We start from the raw sequence: 23,076 nt of genomic DNA, 5'->3' as shown, positions 1-23,076 counted from the left end.
AATATAGTTCCCTGTGATGTACAGTAGGACCTTGTTTATCTATTTTATATATATATAATAGTGTGTATCTGTTAACCTCAAACTCCTACTTTATCCCTCCCACCGTTTCCCCTTTGGTAACCACAGTTTGTTTTCTGTGTCTGTGATAGACTCTTACTTTTGGAAACCACCAATGGCCTCTCTGAAAAAGACACACACAGCAATGCTAAAGCAGGCAAAGCATATGTATAATAAATTGGCCTTAACCACGAATCGTGACAGATCAGAAAATAAACTCCAGCATGTAAGGGGTTTTCAACCATTCTCAAAGGTCTTTAAATCCCCACAATGAAGAAAGAAGTTTGCCTTCCTGGTGACTTGTGATACCGAATACGTGAATTTTAAGCATCTCCCGTAGTGATCAGCTCCTTTCATTACCTAAAAGGTTTAAAATGACAGCCACCGGGGACTTGCAGCCTGGTGACACACGCGCACCTGACAAAGCCTCAGTGAAACTCTCCTCACTGCTGCTTCTTTTTCACATCACGCACAGTCGGCAAGCGGTTTGCACTAAGCATCTGTCTGTTCCATGTGGTGTGCAGAGGCCGCTCACAGGGATCACAGTAGGGAAATACTTCCCCAGGTTTCAAGGACTTCAGTTCCACGGGTGTGACTGCAAATGACTGCATGGAAGGTCCAGTAACCACCCTACGGGGGTCCCACCTGCAGGGAGCCTGCACAGAGGAACACGTCCTGCCCGACACTTGGCAGGAGGGAGGGCTGCCCAGGCTGCAGTTTCCTATTTTATGCAGAAAACTGCACTAAGGAGGAATGGGTGTGCGTACAGAGCTGCTCTCTCACGTGGCAGATCTGGGCGGAAGTCACGGCTGGCGAAGCTGTGACCCTGGTATGCTCACGAAGGCTAATTTTAAACCCTAGGAGGAAGTGTAAAACTTCACTGTCTCCAGCAGATCTCTCTGTGGGGGCTGATGTCTTTTCACCTACTTTCCGACAACGCCCTGCGCCACCCGCACCAATCAGCTCCGCAGTTCCAAACTCAAAACTATCAAACCACCGATGTTCACGAAGGGCCTTGCTGCCGAGTGAGAATGAAGATAAAGTCAAACCCTCACTTGTCACACGACCCAGCCACCCCATGCCCAGATGCTGACCCGAGAGAAAGGAAAACCTACATTCACCCCGAAAGCCCGTGTGCAAATGTTTCTGTAGCCTTGGCTGTAATCCTCAGGACCCGGAAACTACTCAAATGTTCTTTAACAGGACAAAGGACAAAGTGCCCTGCATCCTTAAAACGGGACAGGAAACAGCAATAAAAAAAGGGACGCTGATGTAGGTACCCGTGTGAACGCATCTCAAAGCTCTGAGGGAAAGAAGCCAGACTCTAAACACTCCGCTTCTGAGACATCCCAGCAGAGGGAAACTACAGACACAGGACACAGAGTGCTGGGTGCCGGGGCCGCGGTGGGGGGATGGGTACATTACCATGGTCAAAGGTGCTATTTTGGGGTGATGGAACCATTCCCTGTCTTGACTGTGTGGGCAGTTACATGACTGTAAACACGTGGCCAACGCTGCAAATCTGTACTCTTAAAAGGGTGACTTTTATGGCACGAAAACTATACCTTAAAAAAAAAAAAAGATGGTACAGACGAGGGTGGGGAGGTGGAGAAGCAGCCACATTTAATAGGGAAGGTCAGGTCTGTCGTCTCCAAGGCTGTCAAGTGAGAGCAATGAGGAAAAGGTCTTGTCACCCGGTAACTGTCTACACCATCTGGCCCCAAACCCCAGACCTTCTCTCCTTTCCAGAATAAACGGTGACACTGACCCAGCTCCTACGAGACCACCTTTCCACCCATCAGTCATGGAGCTGGCCCTGTGCACACGACAACCTACACTCTCTGGCTTTTCCGTGACATATGGCCAAACCGTTCATTCAGTGCCTTCATCCGAGCTTTGGCAACTCCTGGCACGTAACCTCCCTGGTTACGTACAGAGCTGCCTTCCACCAACAGTAGTGTCCCCTGGGTCCCTGCCCCAATGGATCTGGGGATGAGGCCCCAGAGGAAGTATCTAATATGCTTGCAGGGACTTCACTTACCGAATTTCCTCACTTTTCACACCACCGTCGGCCTCCCTGGCAAAATTCACAGAGGAGGGGGACACAATACACAACTTATCCAGGATCTGCAGGAGCTGCTCTCAGAAGCCCTTGCAGGCTGGAATGCATTCACAGTGCCAACAGCATGTAAAACATTGACCAGCTTAAACTGGCTCTGCCTCCTTAAACAGGCTGCTGATTGCTCAAACCCAGAGTTATTTTAGAGACAGCCCTGCACATGACCAAGACGGAACCCATGTCTCCAGGATGACCCCGCAACCAAGAATCCTCAGTCCACACAACTGGGAGGACAGAAGTGTTGTCACTGGAGCCCTTTACAAAGCGAGAAGTCCTCCGATGAGGAAACCCTGGCTTCCAGGAGTAGACACATGCACCAACCGGAGACTAGCTGATCAGTTTCCAAGTTGGAAATTCCCCTAACCCCTCAGGTTTTTCCCTAGACCCTGGACTGGGGAGACAGACTTGAGCCCTGCCTCCTGCCTCCTTGCAGGTCGACCTTGCAATCAAGCTCCTTCTTTCCTCCAAAGCCGGTGGGGGCCACAGCACTGGCACCCGTGCGCATCGGAAGGAGCCCTCGCGTGGCTACATTAGGACTTCCGCCCTCGCTTTTACCTCGGACCATGAAGGGAACTCATGGGCTGGGTGACAAAGACGCCCTGCCACAATCTGCTTCTTAAATACCGCCCGGGTGGCCAAAGAGACCACACGATTAACCCCTATGAGGCGTAGGGCAATGGACTCCGAGCCCTCAAAACCGGACTGCTGTTAACTCACGCAAAAACCAACTCAGCGACTTTGGGGCTGGAGTGGAAGTCCCCTCCTGCTGACCTTAAAAGCCATGCTGACTGACCAGTTTCCTGTATCAGGCTGCCATAAAGCACTCGTGCGAGGTACCACACATCTAGGGAGTGCTCTCCACGGCAAGGCCCCTGATTCAGACAACCAACAGTGACAGTGATGACGCCCCCTCTTCCTTAAAGGCTGTGGCATACACAGTTGGGTGAAGGCCAGAGCAGAATCTAAGATGATACAAATTCTGCCTCCTGAGGGCAGAAGACCAACAAGTCGATTCTTGAGACTCTTTGAGTTTGAAGAGCTGTCCCAAGTTCTTCAGGCAAGTGTCACTTCAATGCCCTGCCTTCCCGCTCTCTGAGGGGCTGAAAGTTCCACTGGGGATTCCCGTCCTTGCAGCCCAAACATCCTAACAGGTACAGGATACTGCTAGTGCGGGACTCTCCATTAACTCCAGGGTGAGGACCAGGAGCGCCCGTGGTTCCAGGGAACGTGTCCCTCAAGGTCGGGTGGAACATTCTGGGTGTATCCCTGGTTGGTGACGCAAAGAGCAGACCTACCGGAGACCCAGCTGTCTGCCTCATGCACAGTCATGCCCCACCCACCGTCCCCCACCCTACTGTCTTCTACACACAACCCAAGGACGACGACAACTGAAGGCTTGGCAGCACAGACCTTGCAGCCTCGAGTGGGGAAAGCACACTGGGAGGCGGCGAGGAACCAATCACTTGTCGTGATACAGGGCTGACTGTTAACGCACCTGACGGTGGTAACGGAGAGAGCGCAAGAGACGGCGTTCTTTCTTTCCTTCTGTTTTTAAAGCTGGAAAGGAGACAGTAACAGGCCGAGGAGAAGGTGCTCGTTGTGCACGGTGGGCGCTCAGTAAATAAATCTCTGCTTAACTGGAACTTGAGGTTTTGAGATAAACACGTAAAACAGCCCAGAGTGAACCCCTACACCTAAGGCATTTCTTCTTTCCCTTCTTCTTTTGAGCACTCGGGTCAACTCCAGGAGACACACAGTCACGAGAGCGACGCTCGGTAATCTCGTCTCAACTTCTCACTCAGGTGTGGGGTTTCACGCTAAGGACCCTGACAAGTTAGGACAGCAGCCCAGCGGACGTTACACCCAATCGGCGCCGGTGAAATCCTACACGTTGTTGCCTCCCAAGTCTCCTTCTCAGTTGCCTGGTTACAGAAACTATCAACGAAAGTGAGACAAACGTAAACAAACACTAAAAAGGGAGTCTGGCCCCTCTGGGGGAGGGATGGAGATTTCTGTGTTTATTCACAGAGGCCGGCCCCGCTCCGGCCCGGGCCCGAGGGACCCCGCCACCGGGAGAACTCCCTCCCTGGGGTGCATGGAAGTTTTCTTTCACACCCTTTGTTCATCCTGACGTTCACACACAGAGGCAAGGCACCTCCAGCCTGTGCTTTGTTCACACATTCTGACCGTACTTTCGCCTTCATCCTCTCTCTGTGTGGAGGTATTTCTAACAAGAAAGAATCTCTATGCTCGAAGAATTCAGGGCTGGAGGCCATCAGGAAAGAAGGGTTTGCTACACAGAATCTTCACGTGCAGACATCCCTGGGGACCCCTCAGCTCTGTGCTAGGAGAACACCTGTAATCCCGTGAGGGATTCCCTGGTTAAGTTCCGAGGCTCAGGCGTCAGGGCAGTGGCTGCGACCTCCTTGACTGACGGGGGTGAGGCAGTGCGTATTTTGTTTTGTGTATCCATTTTTCATACTACGTTCTGGCAACAGCCGATCCAAATGATCTACCATCTATGTAGAAAGTATGTGCACTTTCTGTGAATAATGCTAGCCGAGGTCGCAAAGGACAGACATCCAGGCTCGGAGGGGGAGAGCTGTTTCTTTGTAACGTGCGGGATGTATTCCATCTTCTTTGCCCAGGATAACCATTTTTTGTAGGGAACGGAGGCTCCAATGGGCTAAATAATCTGTTCAAGGATCAGAATCAAGCCACTTGGTCTGCCTGCGAGGCCTGCTGATCTCACCCTTCTGGGCTTATCCTGGAAGAGCCGGGACCCAGGGGCTCACAGCTGGTTCACCGTCAGTCCTAGTACATGGGTCTCTGAGAGGCGGGACCTGAGAACCGCCTTCCTTCTTGAAAAGCCAAGTTGCAGGACGGATACAACATGATACCAAGTGCATAAAGCTTAAATATGTGCAGAACCCACTGTTTTGGGTTTAACAGTGTCCCACAGAAATTCTTATGTTGAAGCCCTACCCACCACACGGTACACCTCAGAATGTGACTTTATTTGGAAAGAGGGTCGCTGCAGACGTAACGAGTTAAGATGAGGTTGGACAGGATTACAGTGAGCCCCTCATTCAGTATGACCATGTCTTTACAGAAAGGAGAAGCCTGACAAACTTGGACACAGAGGTACAGGCACACAGGGAGAACGCTGAGATGAAGAGGGTGAAGGCAGATATTGAGGGATGCTGCGGTGACAAGCCACGGAGTGCCAACACCTGCTGGGAGAGGCAGGGGCAGACCCTCTCAGCCTTCAGAAGAAACCACCCCGCTGATGCCTTGGTTTCAGACCACTGTCCTTCAGAACAGTGAGCTGGCAGCCCCAGTGGGAAGCAAACACACCAGTACCTTCCACGACCGAGAAAAACATCCCTGTGCAGTAAACACACAGGGGGTGAAAACACCAAATTCAGGAGAGCAGTTGCCTCTGAGAGGGGGGTGCACCAGTGGCAGACACAGGGTCCCCAACACATTAGAAACGCAGCATCTCTTCAGTTGGGTGGGACAGTGGGCACAAGGTGTTTCTGCATTAATGTCCCTTTGCACATCTTAGACTGGGTATTTTGAAGATTGTAAAAAAGTATTTGCTTTAGAAACGTATTTTAAAAATGAATGATGTTGAAAGAATTGAGACTCTTAAGAATCTTAAAGCGCACCCACCAGCATTCCTCTAAGCTGGGTTTAAGCTGCACAGCTGGGGCGGCCCCGATGGTGTATAATGGGGACACCAGGGCCCCACCACCCTAACCGACTCACCTGAGGCCCGCCAGTCTGTGTAGGCCCCACTGGTCTGGGACGAAGCCAGGCCAGACCCAGGCTTGGGCTCAGCGCACCTTCAGCTCCTTCCCAGGGAACACGTGTTTAGTCTGATCCTTATGCACCACAAGGCAACGCCTTGCTCATAATCAAAAGTGTTGGAAGAAACTCAAACAATTGCTATGTTTTAGAACATTTCATAGGATCCACTCTGGTGGGGCTGGGGGTGGGGTGGGAGCTCAATAAATCGTGGTCCTAGATCTAAGAGGTTCACACATACACACCATATGTATACACCAGCCCGTAAGCCGACCCCTTACCTGACTCCTGCAGATACCGATACACCAGGAAGTTCACCTCGTCACTGGTTATGCTCATCTTAGCCTCACCTCGCCGCGATGAGGTCTTTACGAAGCGGGAGCCACCCTCTGTGAGAAAGGTGAGAGGGAAAAGCGGAAAGAGGATTTTGAAACACTGCCTGTATTTTTTTTCTTACTGTATTCTTTTTATCACTTTATTTAAAAAAATTTTTTTTGGTGGGGGAAGGTATTTGGTTTATTTATTTGCAGAGGAGTATTGGGGATTGAACCCAGGACCGCATGCATGCTAAGCATGTGCTCTACCACTGAGCTGTACCCTCCCCTCCCTTACTGCATTCTTTGAGACGATTGAAAAAAAAAAACCAACACTCAGTTTGTTCTACACATGGAGGTAATTAATGGCTGATTTGTGTTATATTTTGTTATTATATAAAAATTTCATAATTATGTATATAAATAAACATACACACGGGTGAAAATTTTTCAGAAAAGGAGGAGCTGGTGTATTTTCTAATGCTGGGAGGGAGTCATCCATGAAACACCGTAAAACACAGCAGAAAATGAGAACAAACACCAACTTCTTATTTGATACGCATCCTGTGTGTGTTATGAACACAGCACAGGGCATACGGAGTTTGGAGGAGTCCTGACACGCACTGGGACAAACGCAGCTGTCTTAGAGGCCAGCACTCCCTTGGATGGGGGGAAGAGAACCGAGTGGACCAGCAGTCATGTCGACACCCCTCAGCAGGGGGACCACATGGTCCTGTCACACCTGCACTTCTGGAGCAATGATTAGTCATAACACCTGCCACTCACAAAAGTTTACTGATGAACATGATGGTCACTGTATCCATAGGCTGTACATGGCCCCGACGTCACCTTGATGTCACTTCCATAAAGAAGCCAGGTCTCAGGCAGAGAACCTGTGTATTTTGCCACAGAGCTGACTGCGTCGGTCTGCCCAAGCCCTGCGGTACCTGGAGGGCAGGTGAAAACCTAGGGGGCAGTGGGAACTTGGGGAGCCTGTGTGTCTGCAGCAGATGAGAAGAGCGAGCCTGGTTTTCTGCACCATGATTCTAAGTCAGGTGGATGAGCAACCACCCAGTCTACACAGGACAGAAGTCAATCAAACAGTAGTATCTTCCGTCCGTGGACAAAGCAGACCTCAAACATCGACAAGAGAATCTACTCCAAATGGCAGCAGGCAAGAAAGGCAACATGTTTCAATGATGTCCCCGACACCAAACATGTGAGGCTGTTTAGGAACTGTCCTCAGAGCCCACACCACACATTTCCAGGCACCTTCATGGTGGCAAATCTTTCATTACTGAATGACCACTAAGTTTTGGTTTGTTTAGAAAAAGACAAAAGCGCACATTCAAGTTGGGAAGATTTGAATTAAAAGCTGTTGGAAGGATGCACGCAAGATGCCCGCCTCCCTCCGTGAGCCCCATCTGGTACAATCCCCTCCCGTCTGGGGTGGGTGGGACTGGCTCCCGCCCCTGTGGGGTCTGTCAGAGGAGACGGAGGCCATGCCCTCGGCTGGGTCAGAAGGCAAGGTGACCAGACATCACTCCTGTAACTGTCACGTTACATCATGGGGGATTCCCACGGGCCTGGAGGAAGACGCCCCCTCCCCGCAGGCCTCGAAGATGAAGGAGACAAAGGCAGCCTTCACGAGAACTGGGGGCGGCCTGCAGGAAGCTGTGCCACCCCCCCCAATCACGAGGGACAGAGCTCTGCCAACCACGTGAACTTGGAAGACCAGTCGCCCTCGCAGCCCTGAGTGGGGATGCAGTTCAGCCACTACCCTGCTGCGGCCTCGTCAGCCCCTGAGCAGAGGAGCCCGCGAAGCCGGGCCCAGCTCCCGGGCCCTGGAAACGCCAAGGTCATAAACATGCCATCTCCAGACGCTGAGTCTGTGGTGGTTGGTCACGCGGCAGTGGATAACCAACACAGCGCCCTCCCGGGTCGTTCCAGTTCTCACTCTGTCATCCTACCAAGATTTTATTTGGCAGTTACCAGAATTCTGCCGTGCAGAAATACTTGTCTTCTTCACTTAATTAGGTGATATTTCTGTACTTCTGTAGACACTACAGAGAAAGGTCGACAGTCAAAATACAGATCTGTCCTGAGATGTCTGCTTGAGCTCTGGGGAGTTCACGCATAAGACGGCATTAGGAAAATACAGGAGACTAAAAAGTTATGAAATCAGAGCCTACCTAAATGAAGAACTAAAACATTATTTCAGGGAAAGAAAGTAAACAACAACAGAAAAGCATACTGCAGAATAGCATATCTCTAAACACACTTTTGATGCAGTAATGATGACTCCAACACGGTGAGGAATTCACAGTGTTAGGGTCTCTCTATGGTCAATGTGGGGCCACGGGGAGGTGGTGAGGTCCTGACGGTGGAGCCCACATGATTGGGATTTGTGCCCTTAAGGAAGGACCCCAGGGCATCTCACCCTCTTCCTGTCATGTGAGAACACAGGGAGGAGACGGCCATCCTCGCCAGATACCAGATCTGCTGCTGCCTTCATCCTGCACCTCCAGCCTCCGGACTGTGAGAAATCAGTGTTTGCTGTTTATGCCTTCCAGTCTATGGTGTGTTGTGTTACAGCGGCCTGAACAGACTCAGGCACCACCCCTAACCCCTTTCTCTTTTATTCTGCCATGTTGGGTGCTTGGCCACGGTGAAACCGTACCTAATCTAACGGTCTCTCAGCCTCAGTGCTTTTGCCACGTGGGGCCAGACGACTCTGTCACGAGGCCGCCCTGAACACTGTAGGATGCTTAGCAGCACCCCTGACCTCTTCCCAGCACAACCTCCCCAGACAGTGCCAGATGTTCCCAATTGCACAACTGCTGCTGGCTGAGAACAACGGCTAGAGAGGAGGAACAAGTCTTGTGTGTCTGAAATGAACTCCATTTATAAGGTTATAAGGCGACGTGGAGCTGGCTCATAGACATCACTTAACGAAATGGCCACACTACTAAAAAGGCTGATTCAAAATGCACAAGGGGTTGGCTTTCCCAAAGAGTCCGTGTAAAATCCTCCTACAAAATTATCAGTGTTTTCATCAGTGATTTTTATCTTCCAGCATCCAGATCTTTCTTGTTTTCTAACGAGAAGGTACCCAGATACACACAGACAACGTGCTTGTTCCCAGAGCCTGGTTCACACCCCACCCCCTGCCCACAAGTGTTTGGAATGAGCAGAGGTGCCTGCCCAGGGTCAGGGCAGGACTTGGAGCATGAGGATATGAGATCCTCAAGAGACGGGGAATCACGGACAACCTGTTGGTCTGGTGTCTAGTTTTCCTTAGAGCACCACCCTTTTCTCCAACTAGGAAAACTTCTGCTTAAGCTCCAGCTCTCTGCTTTCTGATCACAGATTCACTTCCTTTCTAAAATTTTAAGTTAGGATGCAAGGGTTACAATGCTTCCCCCAATACAGCGTTAACTTCTTAAAGGATTTTTCATTTGTAAGCAGCAAAGAAAACAAAACCCATCACTGCAATGGAACCGGGGATGCAATGTCACCTGGTCCACAGAGGGTCAGGTGTCCCTACTGACTGGTCCACCTCCGTACAGACATGCCTGGAGGCAGTGTGGGCTCAGTCCCATACCACCCCACCCCAATGCTGCAAGTCACAGGAAACTTTTGGTTTCCAGTGCATGTAACAGGTTTATACTACACTGTTGTCTATCAAGTGTGCAATATCATTACATCAAAAAAACTATATATCTTACATAAAAAATACTTTATTACCAAAAAAATGCTAACCATCCTTCGAGCCTTTAGTGATTTGTAATCTTTTTGCCACAGTAACGTCAATAGTCACTGATGACAGATCACCACAGAAGATATAATAACATTGAAAAAGCTTGAAATATAACAAGAACTGCGCTAACGTGACACAGCGACACAAAGCGAGCCAATGCTATTGGAAAAACGGCACTGGGAGACTCGCTCGAAGCAGAGCTGCCATAAACCTTCAATCTGTCAGAAAGCCCGCTATGTCTGCGAAGCCCATGTGACATATATGAGGAACAGGTATGTACACATATGAGGCACATATGTCCACGAGGTACATACGAGGTGTGCCTGTACATGTTTTAATTTTTCTTTTTTCGTGTGTGTGTGTGGGGGATTAGATTTATTTACTATTTAAAAATTTCTATAAGTTTTTTAATGGAGGGACTGGGGATCGAACGCAGGACCTCATGCATGCTAAGCCATGCGCTCTACCACTGAGCTATACACTCCCCCTTAATTTTTAAAAACTGATCTAATAATTGGATCAAAGCCTCCACCACCAATAAAACACCTTAATTTAAATGACTTAAATGACTTGAGCTTCTTCAATGACTATTCCTTTTAAAACCTAATTAGTTCCAAAAAAAGGATTTATAGTGACGTGAACTGAAATGTGCACATGTGTTCTTAGACTAGTCAATACACACACGAGAACACTCTTTGGATGGACCAGAAACCAGAGCAACATTCAACCCACTTCAACTCTAGGTGTGATTACACCAAAACCAAGAGACACCAACGATTAACGGTCTAGTTGTGAGTCCTGTGAGCAAGGTGCTGGAAGGTAGTGGTTGTCGTTTTACTGGGTCAGCATTGCATTTTTGGCTGAAGAGAGTAAAACAGTTGTTCCCCACTTGGCAGAAACGACTGTGTTAGACGAATCAGGCCACAATCTACCCACAAGGTTAGGAAATAAAGGTACCAATCCTCTTTTCTCCAAGACAAGAGCTAAATTTCCACAGAGAGGTGTTTGACTCAAATTATACATTTCTTCAACCAGGTATTTGCTGTATAAGTTCCTGTAAATAAACACACTGGTGTCCCAGCGCTGTTCAAAGTTCTGCTGGTGCAGGAAGACCTCAGCCCAGGGGCTAGGGTCACCCCCAGCCCAGCTGCGGGTGGGAGGGGCAGTGAGGACCTCTCACACGGCTCCCGGCACCTGCCCACGTGGGCCAGAGCTCGGAGGTCGCCCAGAAGCCCAGGCCAAAGGAAGGGAGGGTGTCCTTGTCCTCCTCCTTAGAAAGGCCAGGCAGTAATCCCTTCAAGATCAGATTCCCACGGGAGTAACACTGCTCCTCCAGCCACTCCCCTCTGCCTCTGTTTACAGATGAAACAGCTCTTGACAACGGACATGCAGATGGGAAATCCCAGAAGGCAAGGCCGCGAGGCACACATCCCCGTCCCCCTCCAAGAGGGCTCTCCACGTTCTCGCAGTTTCTACCCCAGGATGGGGAGCCAGGCCTCTTGACTCCAGACTCCAGACAAAAGTTACACCTACGGGAATGGCTCACCTCCCAGGTCTGCTTTGAATTTTGTTTTTAAATTGTGGTGAAATACAGATAACATAATTTACCATCATGACCATTCTCCAGTGCACAATCCGGCGGCATTAAGGACATTCATACTGGGGTGCAGCCGTCAACCCATCTGCAGAACTGTCTCATCACCCCAAACTGCCCCACTGGACAAGAGGTCCTCATCACCCCTCCCTACCCCTGGAAAGCCCTCTTCCAGCTGCTTTCTGTCTGAATGTGAAAGGAGAGGAGGGGTTCCGTCCTTGAGATGGGAAGCTGGCTCCCCTCAGCTGGGGGCGCTCTCGGATGGCAGACAGCACCACAGCGCCAACTCGTGCCCTGGGCTTTACTGACCATCGGTGCCCCCACGATTCCCTACAAACAGCTCTTAAGAAAGAAAGCTCAGTGCAGAGACCAGAAGCCCCCATGGTGAGAACTTCTTTTTTTAAAAAACGGAGGTACTGGGGATTGAACCCAGTACCCCATGCATGCTAAGCACACACACTACCACTGAGCTATACCCTCCCCACCCTCAGCAGTGAGAAGAACCAGCTCCTGGCATGAGATAGGTGTGTGGATCCTAGTCTCGTCTTTGCCATCATCCTGCTGCAAAGAAAGACGTATTTGCCCTACTTCTTCTGCACTTACGGAAAATGAGGTCCGAGGCATTGATAGAAAAAATCCCCAAGGACCTACTCTATTCAAGGCATGGTGATGGCAATACAAGGGATCGAACAAATTCACACACACACACACACACACACACACACACACACACACACACACACGCTCCTTGCCAGGAACTCGTTTAGTAAGACGTCTACAGAAATGATGAAAAGCTCCAAGTTAAGCCCCTCCTCTATACCCCAAGGTACCACAAGGGGCGGCAGAGCTCCGGGGAAGGCTAAGTCAGGGAAGGGGGGAAGGTTTGGAAGAGGGAGAAGGTGAATTCTTGACTGATGGACACCAGCTCTGGGGGAGCAGCGTGAGAAAGCAGAAAAGGAAGGAGGGGGGTGCGTGTGCGTGTGTGTTCGGGGGGCTCTGTAAGAATGACTCTGACCTTTTACAACAATGAACCAAACGCTCCCAGGGACCCAGGGCGGGAAGCCTGCCTCTGTGCCATCATGTCTTTTGCGCGGGGAGAAGCCAGCCTGGGTCCTCTCTGCCAAGAACGACTTTTGTGGGCACGTGACGTAGAGCTCGCCATGCTGATGCTGGCTGCAGTAAAGTCAGGGCACACCAGGGCGGTGGTCCCAACGGCCACGGACTGACTGACTGGCTAGAGGTAAGGTGAACAATGTCCCGAGAGCCACGGAGGAGAGTGGAAAATGTGGGATTGGGGGTCTTGTGGCTCAGAGGCAGGCAGCCTGATTCCCAATTGTACCTTCATCCCTCTGGAGCTCCGCATCTATGGCAAGCCATATGGCTGGCTCAGCATTCCCTTCTCCGAACTGGGGACAGTGAGGGCCGCGACACTGGGAGAGGTGGTGTGGGTAAATGCTTTCGTACGGGCTCCTGGAGCTGGGTGCCACACACAGGAGAGACCCAGGACGTGGTACCACTCCTACAGAGGCACCCATGAGCATCCCCAAAGCGCAGAGCCCCTGAAAGGGCCAGAGGGACACACCACCCTCGCCAAAGTCGACTCAGAGCTGGTGTCCTCTGGATAGTTAACTGGTGATTTGCAAACCTGAAAGTGGCCTGGAGGGAAAAACCAGCTTCCCCAGGGGCTCGGCCGGGCCTTCCCTCCCTAACCGGTGAGCTGGCGACACAGCTTGCCCTCTGACACCTAGCTGGTTTCCGGGTGGCATCCCCGTCCAGCTCGCGTTCTGAGAACCCAATGGATGCCTTCCGACCTCCCCAGTTCTGGAATAAAAGAGCTTTCTCAGCACCAGTAAATACCCCTCAGCCTCCAACAGGACGAAAAAATAAATCAAAGGGTTCTTAATTAGCGCAACTGTGTTCATTTTCTGGGCTGACCCAGTTTTGATCTGAGGCACCTCCAATTGGGTGGATTCGAGGTCTTGGGGAGCAGTGATCGAGCGAAAGGGACAGACCCGCCTTCCTCCGCGAGGTACAGCCACAACATGCCCTCACTGTGCTGCTTAAGAAGAAAAAATCACTGCAGGCTGACAACATCTCTGGAGTTTCCCTGCTGAAGATAAGAATTCCAACATAAATAATAATTTGGGGTTAAATCCGTCAGGCAGCTGAAGGGAAGATTATTTATAGTATTTCTCCTTTTTACAACTTAATTTCAAGGTGGCAAAAGCTCCTATTCATCACGGTTCCGTTTGCAAAACGAAATCAGTTCGAAATCAGTTAGAAGAAGAGAGGAGGCGTCTGAGGGTTTCGTCTCACTGAGAGTGTGTGCGTGTGCTCACTGTCACACTCTCTCAGCCGCCCCCAAACAACAGAATCACAATTGCCGTTTAATTATCTTAAGGGATATAATCAGGAGAGAGCTACTTGAGACTTGGCACTGGCGGTTAAAGCCAGAAAGGGCAAGTGAGTTTCATGCCAAGAGGAGGCGAGTGAGTTCGGAAACAGTGAAGTAATAAGCACACGCTGATTAAAGGAGGGAGCTGATACCATGTGTGGCACAAGTTTCTCCTTTTAACAATCTGCCCCACTGTGAGACGTTCTCTTAACACCCTTTAAAGCAGCCCTCTGTCTCTCCAGGGACAGAAGAGAGTTTGCCTCACGTCCTGTTTCTGCTATTCATCTCCTGGCCTGCCCACTGGAAGGATCCACTTCTTAAAGTCATCTTCTGGACGCGGCTCTGGGCCTTGGGACTCGACTCCATGCAGACTGGGGACAGTGGGCCAGAGCAGCCGGAAATCTGCTCCAAGTCTGCTCATCGTAAAAAGGCACTATTCCCCCTGCATTTCACAAAGTCTCTGTTGACTGGAACCTCCTCGTTTGCTTTCCCCACCATGTTTTTCTCTCTTCCAAAGTGGACCGAGTTTATTTTCCTCTCCCTGTCAGTGGTCAGTTTACGATGAAAAATTTAACACTGATACATAAATCTTTTCCCACAATCCACTGGGGGCCAGCTGACCATGGAGGTGAAGCAGGCTTGCTTCATCATGGGCATGCCTGCTCCTGCATGAGTCCAGTGACGCGGATGTGCAGCTACTGAAACACTCTGTGGTGCAGAGACAGCATGACTGTGATTCGGTAAACTATGGCATTTATAGCTGGACCCCAATTATAGGAGAACAGATATAGAAAGAAGTTTATTTCCATATTTAAATGGCAGTGCTGCTACTAGGCATGTGAACTCTGGTAATAAAATAATAGTTCTTTGATTATACTTATAATTTTGGACCATTTGATTCCCAAGTATATAAATATACCTGTAAAATTAGTGAAAAATCTTACCTTTGGGGAAATTTTTTCTAACTGTGAAGTGATATGCATATACTCATTGGTAAATGAAGCTACTAGGTCTGTGAAAAAAGAAAACCCAAGATGAAACCACTGTTAGTATTTTCATGTTCCCTGCGCAATCTTGTCTATGTCTACAGTCTCCTAGAAGAATGTTCCCCATGACTGGGGGAAGTGTCCATGATACAATGCCATGTGAAAACAACAGGGCCCAAGATGGAATGTGCACTCCTAAATTTCATCTTGTGCACACACAAAGAAAAGGTCCCCTCTAAAATGTTCTTACACCTGTCTCTCAGGGGTGGGATTATGCTGGTCTTTTATCTGCATGTGCGTGTGCCTTTCTGTATTTTCCAAAGTTTCTCCTATGACTATGAACCATTTTCATACTCATTAAAATGTGATTAAAATCTGGCAGTGTCTTCAGAAATAATCAGTATTAGAGGAACTTGGCTAAGTAGGAAATCAAGCAGCAGGGCTGAGAGAGGACAGAGGAGGGGGTCTTCTTGGGTCAGAAAAATAATGCGGCCCTTCACAGAATCAAAAGCATCCCCAGGGCGAGGAATTCAGAAAGGGTCCCCTCTTCGCCTGGCTGCCCTTCTGGGTTAATTAATGGCTGGCCCGGGGGCTGGGGCCTTCATCCAAACCCCCTGCGCACAGCCATGAAGAATGCTGACGTGACGGGAAAGGCGTCCTGTCCTGGGGTTGCATCCAAGACCATCTGCACGCATCCGGAGGGGCCACCTGGTCCTCCTCACACCTTCTGAACTGCAAACCCTGTCCGCCCCACACTTCTCTGCCTGATGGGAGGCCGATCCAGAAGGAAGCCTCCCTAAAAATGTTCAACCTGGTAACAGCAAACCACTGCTAGGAAAGGCTGCATCAGAGAGTCAGTCCACGTACCTAAGACAAACAGCACAGTTATCCTCACACGTCTTCCCTCTACACAGGGAAATGCACGTTTGTGTCCTGAAGATTGAAAGCAGACTGCGCTGGGAGAACGCTGACAGCTAGTTTCCACATAAGAGCAGTGTGCCCTGTTTCCCTAATGACTTGGGTCTGTAAGCTAATGCTTCTGATTAATTTGTAAACTGACTTACAGATTTTAATCATCTCTAAGACTGAGAGACTGGAATCAGATTCTCCATCATGTGTACTAGGCCTTCAGACAAGTGTCAGGAATCCACACAGGCTGGTATGAAACCTCTAAGACACTGTGATTTTCACCCACACATGCAGGATTTGTTTTGGCCTCGACGATCCCCTGTTCTGCGGTAGGTGGAGTCATAAGCGAGGTTTTCTACACACAGTGTGGCCTCCAGAGTTTTGGGAAATAAATCCTATGGGTTTCTTTGTAGATACAAAGGCAGGCAATGCCTCACCCACAGGGTAGCCTGCGTCTCGAAAACCTTGGTGTTCTATCATTTTTCACATTTCAATTTAAATGAAGAAAAAATTTTTTTAATTAAAACTCTCATAGCATCATGAACCCGAGTGTTCGATGAGAGTCCAGTGAGCCTCCTGTTTTATGTCCACAAACACAGGAACTCAGTGTTATAATCAAATGCTCAGCAGCTTAAATTTCTGCAGCCACAAGACTGATCAGCTCAAAATACAAAACAACATAGTGACGGCAGGAGTGAGCAGGGCTCGTCCACCTCAGCACTCTGGACACTTGGGGCCCCAGAAATCTCTGCAGTGGGCTGTCCTGTGCATTGCAGGACGTTGACCATGTCCCTGGTCTCCACCCACTGGATGAGCGCACTACTCCTCTCCCTGAAAAATGTCTCCAGACATGACCACACGTCCCCTGGGGAGGGGCGGGAGCTGCCTCAGACTGACAACCGCTGAGTGAGGGCGGCTCCATCAGTGCAGAGCCACCCTAATCACGGCAGGAGGGCCCTTAGTCCTGCAGGATTCCCTGGACATCTGCGGGGCCTCTGCTAAGGAACCAGAGCTGGGACCGCGTCTTCAGCACATCCTGGGCCTCACAGAGCAGCGCCGCCAGAGGTTCTCCAGCACAGGGCTGCCGCCAGAGGAGGCAGAAAGAAAACAAGTGCGTTTGTCTAGGTCAAGGTGGGCCCGCTGCGTCCCATGGGCCAGTTCCCACCTGTGGCTTCCTTCTGGAAGGCCTGTGAACTATCAGTGGCTTTTGCATTTTTAAACAGTTGAAAGAAAGCCAAAACAATCTTATGCTGTCTACCCAAAGATAACAGCACTTTTCCGGGTGGGGGAGGGGGCCCTCACCTGCAGTTTGGGATGTGTTTCAAGTCTCAACGCCAGTGCATCTGCAATTGTTTGCTCTGCTCTTCTGGTGACTTTATCATCTCACTAGATCTCTAAAGAGTAAGCTATGTGTTTTTCTAATAAGTTTCAAGGTTAAGTAGTAAATCAGTGGGCAGATAAGACACAAATCACATTAAGAAGCTAATAAAGCATAGAATTAAGATACAGACACCCAGTAAGAGCTGACTCATGTGCCTAATTAAACTAATTTTGCAGCCGAATTTGAATTCACAATGCTGACAAGAGGGCTTGATTTTAGAAGGTGTCATCTGCTCGTGGTTAAGACCCAGAAAAGTGTGTAACAGCTAGTTCAGTATCCAAAACTCTCAGAAGACAATGAAATAAAAGGCCAGTTCATCCCGAGGCATCGACTCTATCGCCTGTCTCGATTTAATGATGCTCCATCCACTACCTTGAACTAGAGCAAGGAGAAAGACCTCAACTTCCTCCTGAAAAAATCATTCTAAAACAGAAGGTGTCCAGTTTTGGCAAAATGCAGTTCCAAACGGATTTCAGGTCAAGCTCAAACGCAATGGCAGGCGATTACCTTTAGGGCGACTTCATGTGTAGACCTTCGAACCAGTGGGCTCCCCAGTAACCGATCATATAAAACACCAAGTGTCTGCCGGGGTGGGACCTGCCTGCTGAGAAACAGGGAGATTTGAAGAACAAAAAACCAACTTAAAATTCTTTGGTAATTCTTTACCTTTGACTTCTCCTATTTCTTGTTCGTCTTTTTCATCCCAACCCAAACTTAACACATTTTATTGTTTCATAATCTCTGTCTTAAACTTTAATTCAGACTATACATTTTTATTTGCGACATGAAAAAGGAGAAATTAAAACAGCCAGTCGGTGAAATGGTACATGCAGAGATTCTGCAAGGGAAGTCTCAAATAAAATTGGTTTCAGCTCAGATATTGTTTGTTATCATTTAATGATAATCAGTGCCCATTTGGACTATCTTTCTTTTAGGGACTGTATTATACAAAACCAATAAATTAAACTGTACACACCCTCAGGAGAAGAGAACATGCTTTAGAGAAACTTCACAGACCTCATGTTTATAAAAATCATGGCATGCATGTCTGTGTGCAGACATCCATCCTCTTGTGTGCTCATAAAAAGAGATAAACAACATCAGAATCTATTTTCCCCCTTTGGCTCCCGAAAACAAAGCAAAAGAAAGCACTGACTAATAGGTCTCAAGTTTTCCATTATTGTTTTCCTACACTTTCATTTCACAGGAGTTCCGTTTGTACAGATTTCTGAAGAAGCCAGAGTCATATCTCATTCGATAATCCTTCATACCAAAAACTTTAAATTTTTCAGTCAATGTAAACACGAAGCAGTCAACCAGCATTTAATTAATATTTACCTGCTCCTTTATAAACTGTCTTTGGTTGTGAGTGAACCCAGCCTCCTACAGGGTCTAAATTGTCTACAAGCTCCAGAACGAAGGAAATTAAACACCTGCCATTTTCTCTAAATTCTTGTTCAAAAGTCTTAAGCAATAATAAAAAGATGCTGGGCTTCATATAATTCAAATCCACAAGTGAGGCTACACATGAAGGTGTTCCTTATTAGTGAATTTATACAGAACCTCTTCAAGTGTTTTAAAGAAGTTCAAGTAAATTATTCCTGAGTCACGCTTATAGTTACACTGTTCAAAGAAAGGAGATTAAAAGGATTCTACAGGCAGGTTCATAGGCCCTTAAGTTTCATTACAGTACATTAAAAAAAATCGTAAGGACATATAAGATTAAAGTAATAACTAAGAGCAACTGAAAAAAAGTCTACCACTGAAGGAAAATAATGAGATTTAAACAAAGTTCTTCTACAGCGCTTTGAATAGAAGTGAAAGGGCATCAGAGTGAAGCAGGCACAATGGGATATTGACTTTGCTTATAAAATAAAAATCCATTTCATTAGGAAAAATATTCTCTAGTGGAGATGAAATAGGACAATATTCCTTACAGCAACCTGAAGCAGAAAGCAAATGACGATTTTCAGGATTGGACTGTAAATGGCCAGGAGGGAAAAAGAGCCTTTTGATGAAATTGCTTAATACCATAAAGTGTCAAAATAAGGAGCAGATGTCACCACAATAAACCCCAAATTGCTTGAAAATCAAAACATTAAAATCCATAATAATTCAATTAAGTAATCAATATATAAACAGCTCTTATTACAAGCTGTTCAGAAAAAAGCTTCAGAATCAAATTATTCTTTGGTCCCAAACAGATGGCAACTCACAAATTGAAGGTTATCTTTTATATAAGTTGTTAAACTCAGTAAGTATAATTAACATCATCTGTGTGTTATACCAACAAAAAATGTGAAATATGACTTTGGTTAATAACATTCTGGTTATGCAACATGTCATAATTAATTAGTTTCCTGCTAGAAATAATCAAATAAAACGAGAAATCTGACCTCCCAATACCTGTTCATTACTGATTTTCCCATTATTAACACCCAAATAAAACCTCTATCAGTAAACAGTGCTGGCAAAAAGTTTACACGTAAATTATTTTAACAAATGCAAAAGTCCTTTGAAAAGGACTCTGATTCCCTGGCTGCTGTCAGCTCTGGGCGTGGCACGGTGCACACAACTGTTGGCAGTCCCCTCCGTGTCAGAACTATAAAGCATTCACTACATTCACAGTGTTGTGCAACCACCCCCCACATCAAATCCCAAAGCATTTCCGTCACCTTGTGCCCATCAGGTGGTCACTCTTCATCCCCCTCCCATCCTCCAGCCCTGGCAGCCACCAGCCTGCTTTCTGTCTCGACGGGTCTGCCTGTTTGGACTTGCATAACAGAATCACCCAGTCCCTTCTGTGTCTGGCTTCTTGCCCTCAGCATGATGTTTCCGGGGTCCAGGCACATTGCAGCCTGTCAGTGCTTCATTCCTTTTCATGGCTGAGCACTATTCTATGAAGGCACGGACCACACTTTGTTCATCTAGCCCCCTTCAGCAGATGGGCACTTGGCTTGTGTCCACCTTCTGGCTACTGTGAATAGTGCTGCTAGGAACGTTCTTGTCTGGGTATGTGTGTGAGCCCTGACCGCCATCCCTTGGGGATGTGCTAGGAGGGAGGGGAACTGCCCTACGGCGCCTGGCTGGACATGAGGAATAAAGTGCTGGTTCTCTCCTTGGAGCAAACCAAACGCCTCTTCCACCCAGAAGCTTTGCAAGGTCGATCAGGGCAGCCAAAGGCGCTGGATTTGTTCTGTTCTGACTGCAGTTCAGTCCTGGCTGTCATTCTAACACCCCTCGCCCCGCCCCCGCCGCCCCGCAAACACACACACCCGCCGCCAAGGTAGTTTAGGTCCAGAGTTTTGAGCTGGGAGTTGCTTCCACTTCTGGCTGGTCAGGCCCACTCGAGTTGAACCCTCACACTATGTCCGTATTTTACACAGCAATCTTCAACCAGGGGTGACAGGGCCCCGGCCCCAGGGGACATGCTACTGGCACCCAGGGGCTAGAGACCAGGGGTGGCGCTAAGCACCTACAACTCACAGGACAACCTCCCCACAGGGAGGACGGACCCGCCCTGCAACATCAATACTACCAAGGCTGGGAAACTTGACTTGAATAGGACAGGCTTTAGACTCACCAAGTTCACCTCTTCATGACTTCTCCCTGAGTTTTACTGCGACGTATAAGCAAGCGAAGCAACACTCTAATACGCAGGTCTCAGAGTCAGAAAGAATCATCGAGGCGATGTTTTCATAGACTTCCGTCTCAAATGGCCACATTTACAGAACAAAACCAACAGTCCATATGGCTAAGTCAAAAGGATAAACCTACATTTTTATTGATCATAAATGAAATGCTTAGCTCTATAAATACTGATCCTATCTGCTGATAAGCAAAATACCTTGTGTATTATAGAATTCCTTTAACTGCCTGCGGAGAGGCCAGACCGGAGCAGAACTAAGTCCGACAGCCAGCACTGGCCGCCAACCACGGGCCAGCCACCATGGAAGGGGACCCTCATCCTTCGTCAGACCTGCGGCTCCAGCTGACGTCTGCACTGCAAGTTCAGAGATTCCACTGGCACCACCCCACTGAGTCACCCCAGCCTCCCTGCCCCTCAGAATCTAACACATGTGGAGGACGGGGAGGGGGAGATACCTGGGGCGGGGGTCTTTGCAGCAAGTGCCTCTGCACCATCCACAGAATGGGGACAATGACCCGCATGGCCGGTGCCCGGAAAGCCTAGAACCACGGGAACTTGGAGGCCAAGCACATGGAGGCGTCAAGGAAGGAGAGAGTTTGCCAAAGCACGTTCCTCAGAATGTTTTCCAGACTGTCAGTATGTGTTTAGTATCACCATGCATACGATGGTTCCTTGATCCAATACTCTGATCCAATAGGATGGGTAACACCGGGTTAAATAAAGTTATTAAAAAACAGTAATAAGCAGGGGAGGGGGAGGGTATATAGCTCAGTGGTAGAGTGTGTGCTTACTGTGCACGAGGTCCTGGGTTCAACTCCCAGCACATCAATTAAAAAAAAAATAAATAAACCTAATTATCCCCCAAACCCAAAAAGCAAACAAACAGAAACCCAGTAATAGTTTACACGTAATTGCACCTAACATCTGCCTGGCTCTGTTGTCAGTGCTTTAAGTTATTTAACTCTTTGAACACATCCTGAAAGAATCCACCCAAGCGGAATCTCACAGTGCGTTTTCACTGATGTACCCGGGCCCACCACTGACGGCGTCACACCGGGGACTCCCCTGCACTACGTCATCACTCTCTGTCATGATTCTCTCGTGGCTCTAAGCGTAGGTAGCAGAAATGCTGGCAAGCACCGTCTTCCTCTGGCTCCTCCGTGTTCCAGGCACCCACACGGATGATAATTCATGTCAATACGAGGGAGTTTGCCCAACTCTCCCCAGTTTCTCTCTGACTTTTCACAGATATGCTGAAACTTTAAGGCAACCTTCTGATTGCTTTTGAGTACATTAGTCGCTGGACATTCCAATAAAGGCGGGTTTTGCTCTTCAAAGACTATAGGTTACCCAAGAGAGAGAGAAAACCAATGTGCGTTTCTTTAGGCTTTGGAAGCTGGAAATCTAAAGATGGCAGTACCTGATGAGAAGGAATGCAAGTGTGCCAAGATGGTAATGGCGTACAAAAATAAATGTTCCTTTTAATATCACAACAGTGTCAAGAACTAGGGCAATTCCATATAAACCTTTATCCACCAGGAATTAGAATCAGGCCACCACCCTGATTTCCCTTTTTACTCACCCAACTAGGAAAACGGGTACTGTGGGGTGAAAGGTCATGAGGCCTTAATCACTTCCTATCATCTCATCTTTTTAAAACATTTCACATTGGGAATACCTTTTATTGAGGTGGATTGTTTCTTGGCCACTGTAGTAAACATGTACCCTTCTCTGTATGTGGACCTGAAGCAACAACACCAAAGGGACCCCTTCCCTGTTAGTGTTCTATTTATGACACAGGAAAAAAACTTTTCTTTTCTTAATGACAAACAATACTAATTTTGTGCACAAATTCCAAGGGCCTAACATTTAATGTTGGTTAAGAATAAACACATACATCAGACACACACCAGAATGCTATAAAGTAAAACCAAGTCACATCCTAAAAGATTTTTCTTCTGAAAAAAGTCTGCATGATTAAACGATATTATCTGCGGTCCAATGTTTATGGAAAAAATTAAGAGTTTGAATGTTTTTTGGAATTAGCATGCCAGTACTGTTATCTGTAGACGGTACTCTTGGGCATGCCATCAACTTTCCTG

The 23,076-nt window shown here is 48.2% G+C and overlaps 1 protein-coding gene and 1 non-coding gene across 6 annotated transcripts in view; one reads left to right on the top strand and one right to left on the bottom strand.

Moving 5' to 3' along the window:
• TBL1X (transducin beta like 1 X-linked) overlaps positions 1-23,076 on the bottom strand; it is a 200,259-nt gene that overhangs the window by 46,434 nt on the left and 130,749 nt on the right. For 2 of the 5 annotated variants that reach the window (XM_074359142.1, XM_074359138.1), the window contains one exon: positions 6,268-6,375. The exons of 1 other annotated variant lie outside the window; for it this stretch is intronic. In XM_074359142.1, coding sequence (XP_074215243.1) covers positions 6,268-6,325 — 58 coding nt within the window. In that variant the 5' untranslated portion in view covers positions 6,326-6,375. Of the gene's footprint in view, positions 1-6,267; positions 6,376-17,832; positions 17,930-23,076 lie in introns of all 5 variants that reach the window. 2 more of the 5 variants (XM_074359139.1, XM_074359141.1) reach the window with 2 other exon arrangements.
• Positions 21,732-21,803, top strand: TRNAS-ACU (transfer RNA serine (anticodon ACU)). Its single transcript has one exon. It is a non-coding gene; the product is annotated as a tRNA-Ser (tRNA).

This window comes from Camelus bactrianus, chromosome X (assembly GCF_048773025.1).
Source record: "Camelus bactrianus isolate YW-2024 breed Bactrian camel chromosome X, ASM4877302v1, whole genome shotgun sequence".
In the NCBI taxonomy this organism is placed as follows: domain Eukaryota; kingdom Metazoa; phylum Chordata; class Mammalia; order Artiodactyla; family Camelidae; genus Camelus; species Camelus bactrianus.
The sequence above is the reverse complement of the archived record's forward strand: the minus strand, read 5'-3'. Positions and strand labels throughout refer to the sequence as shown.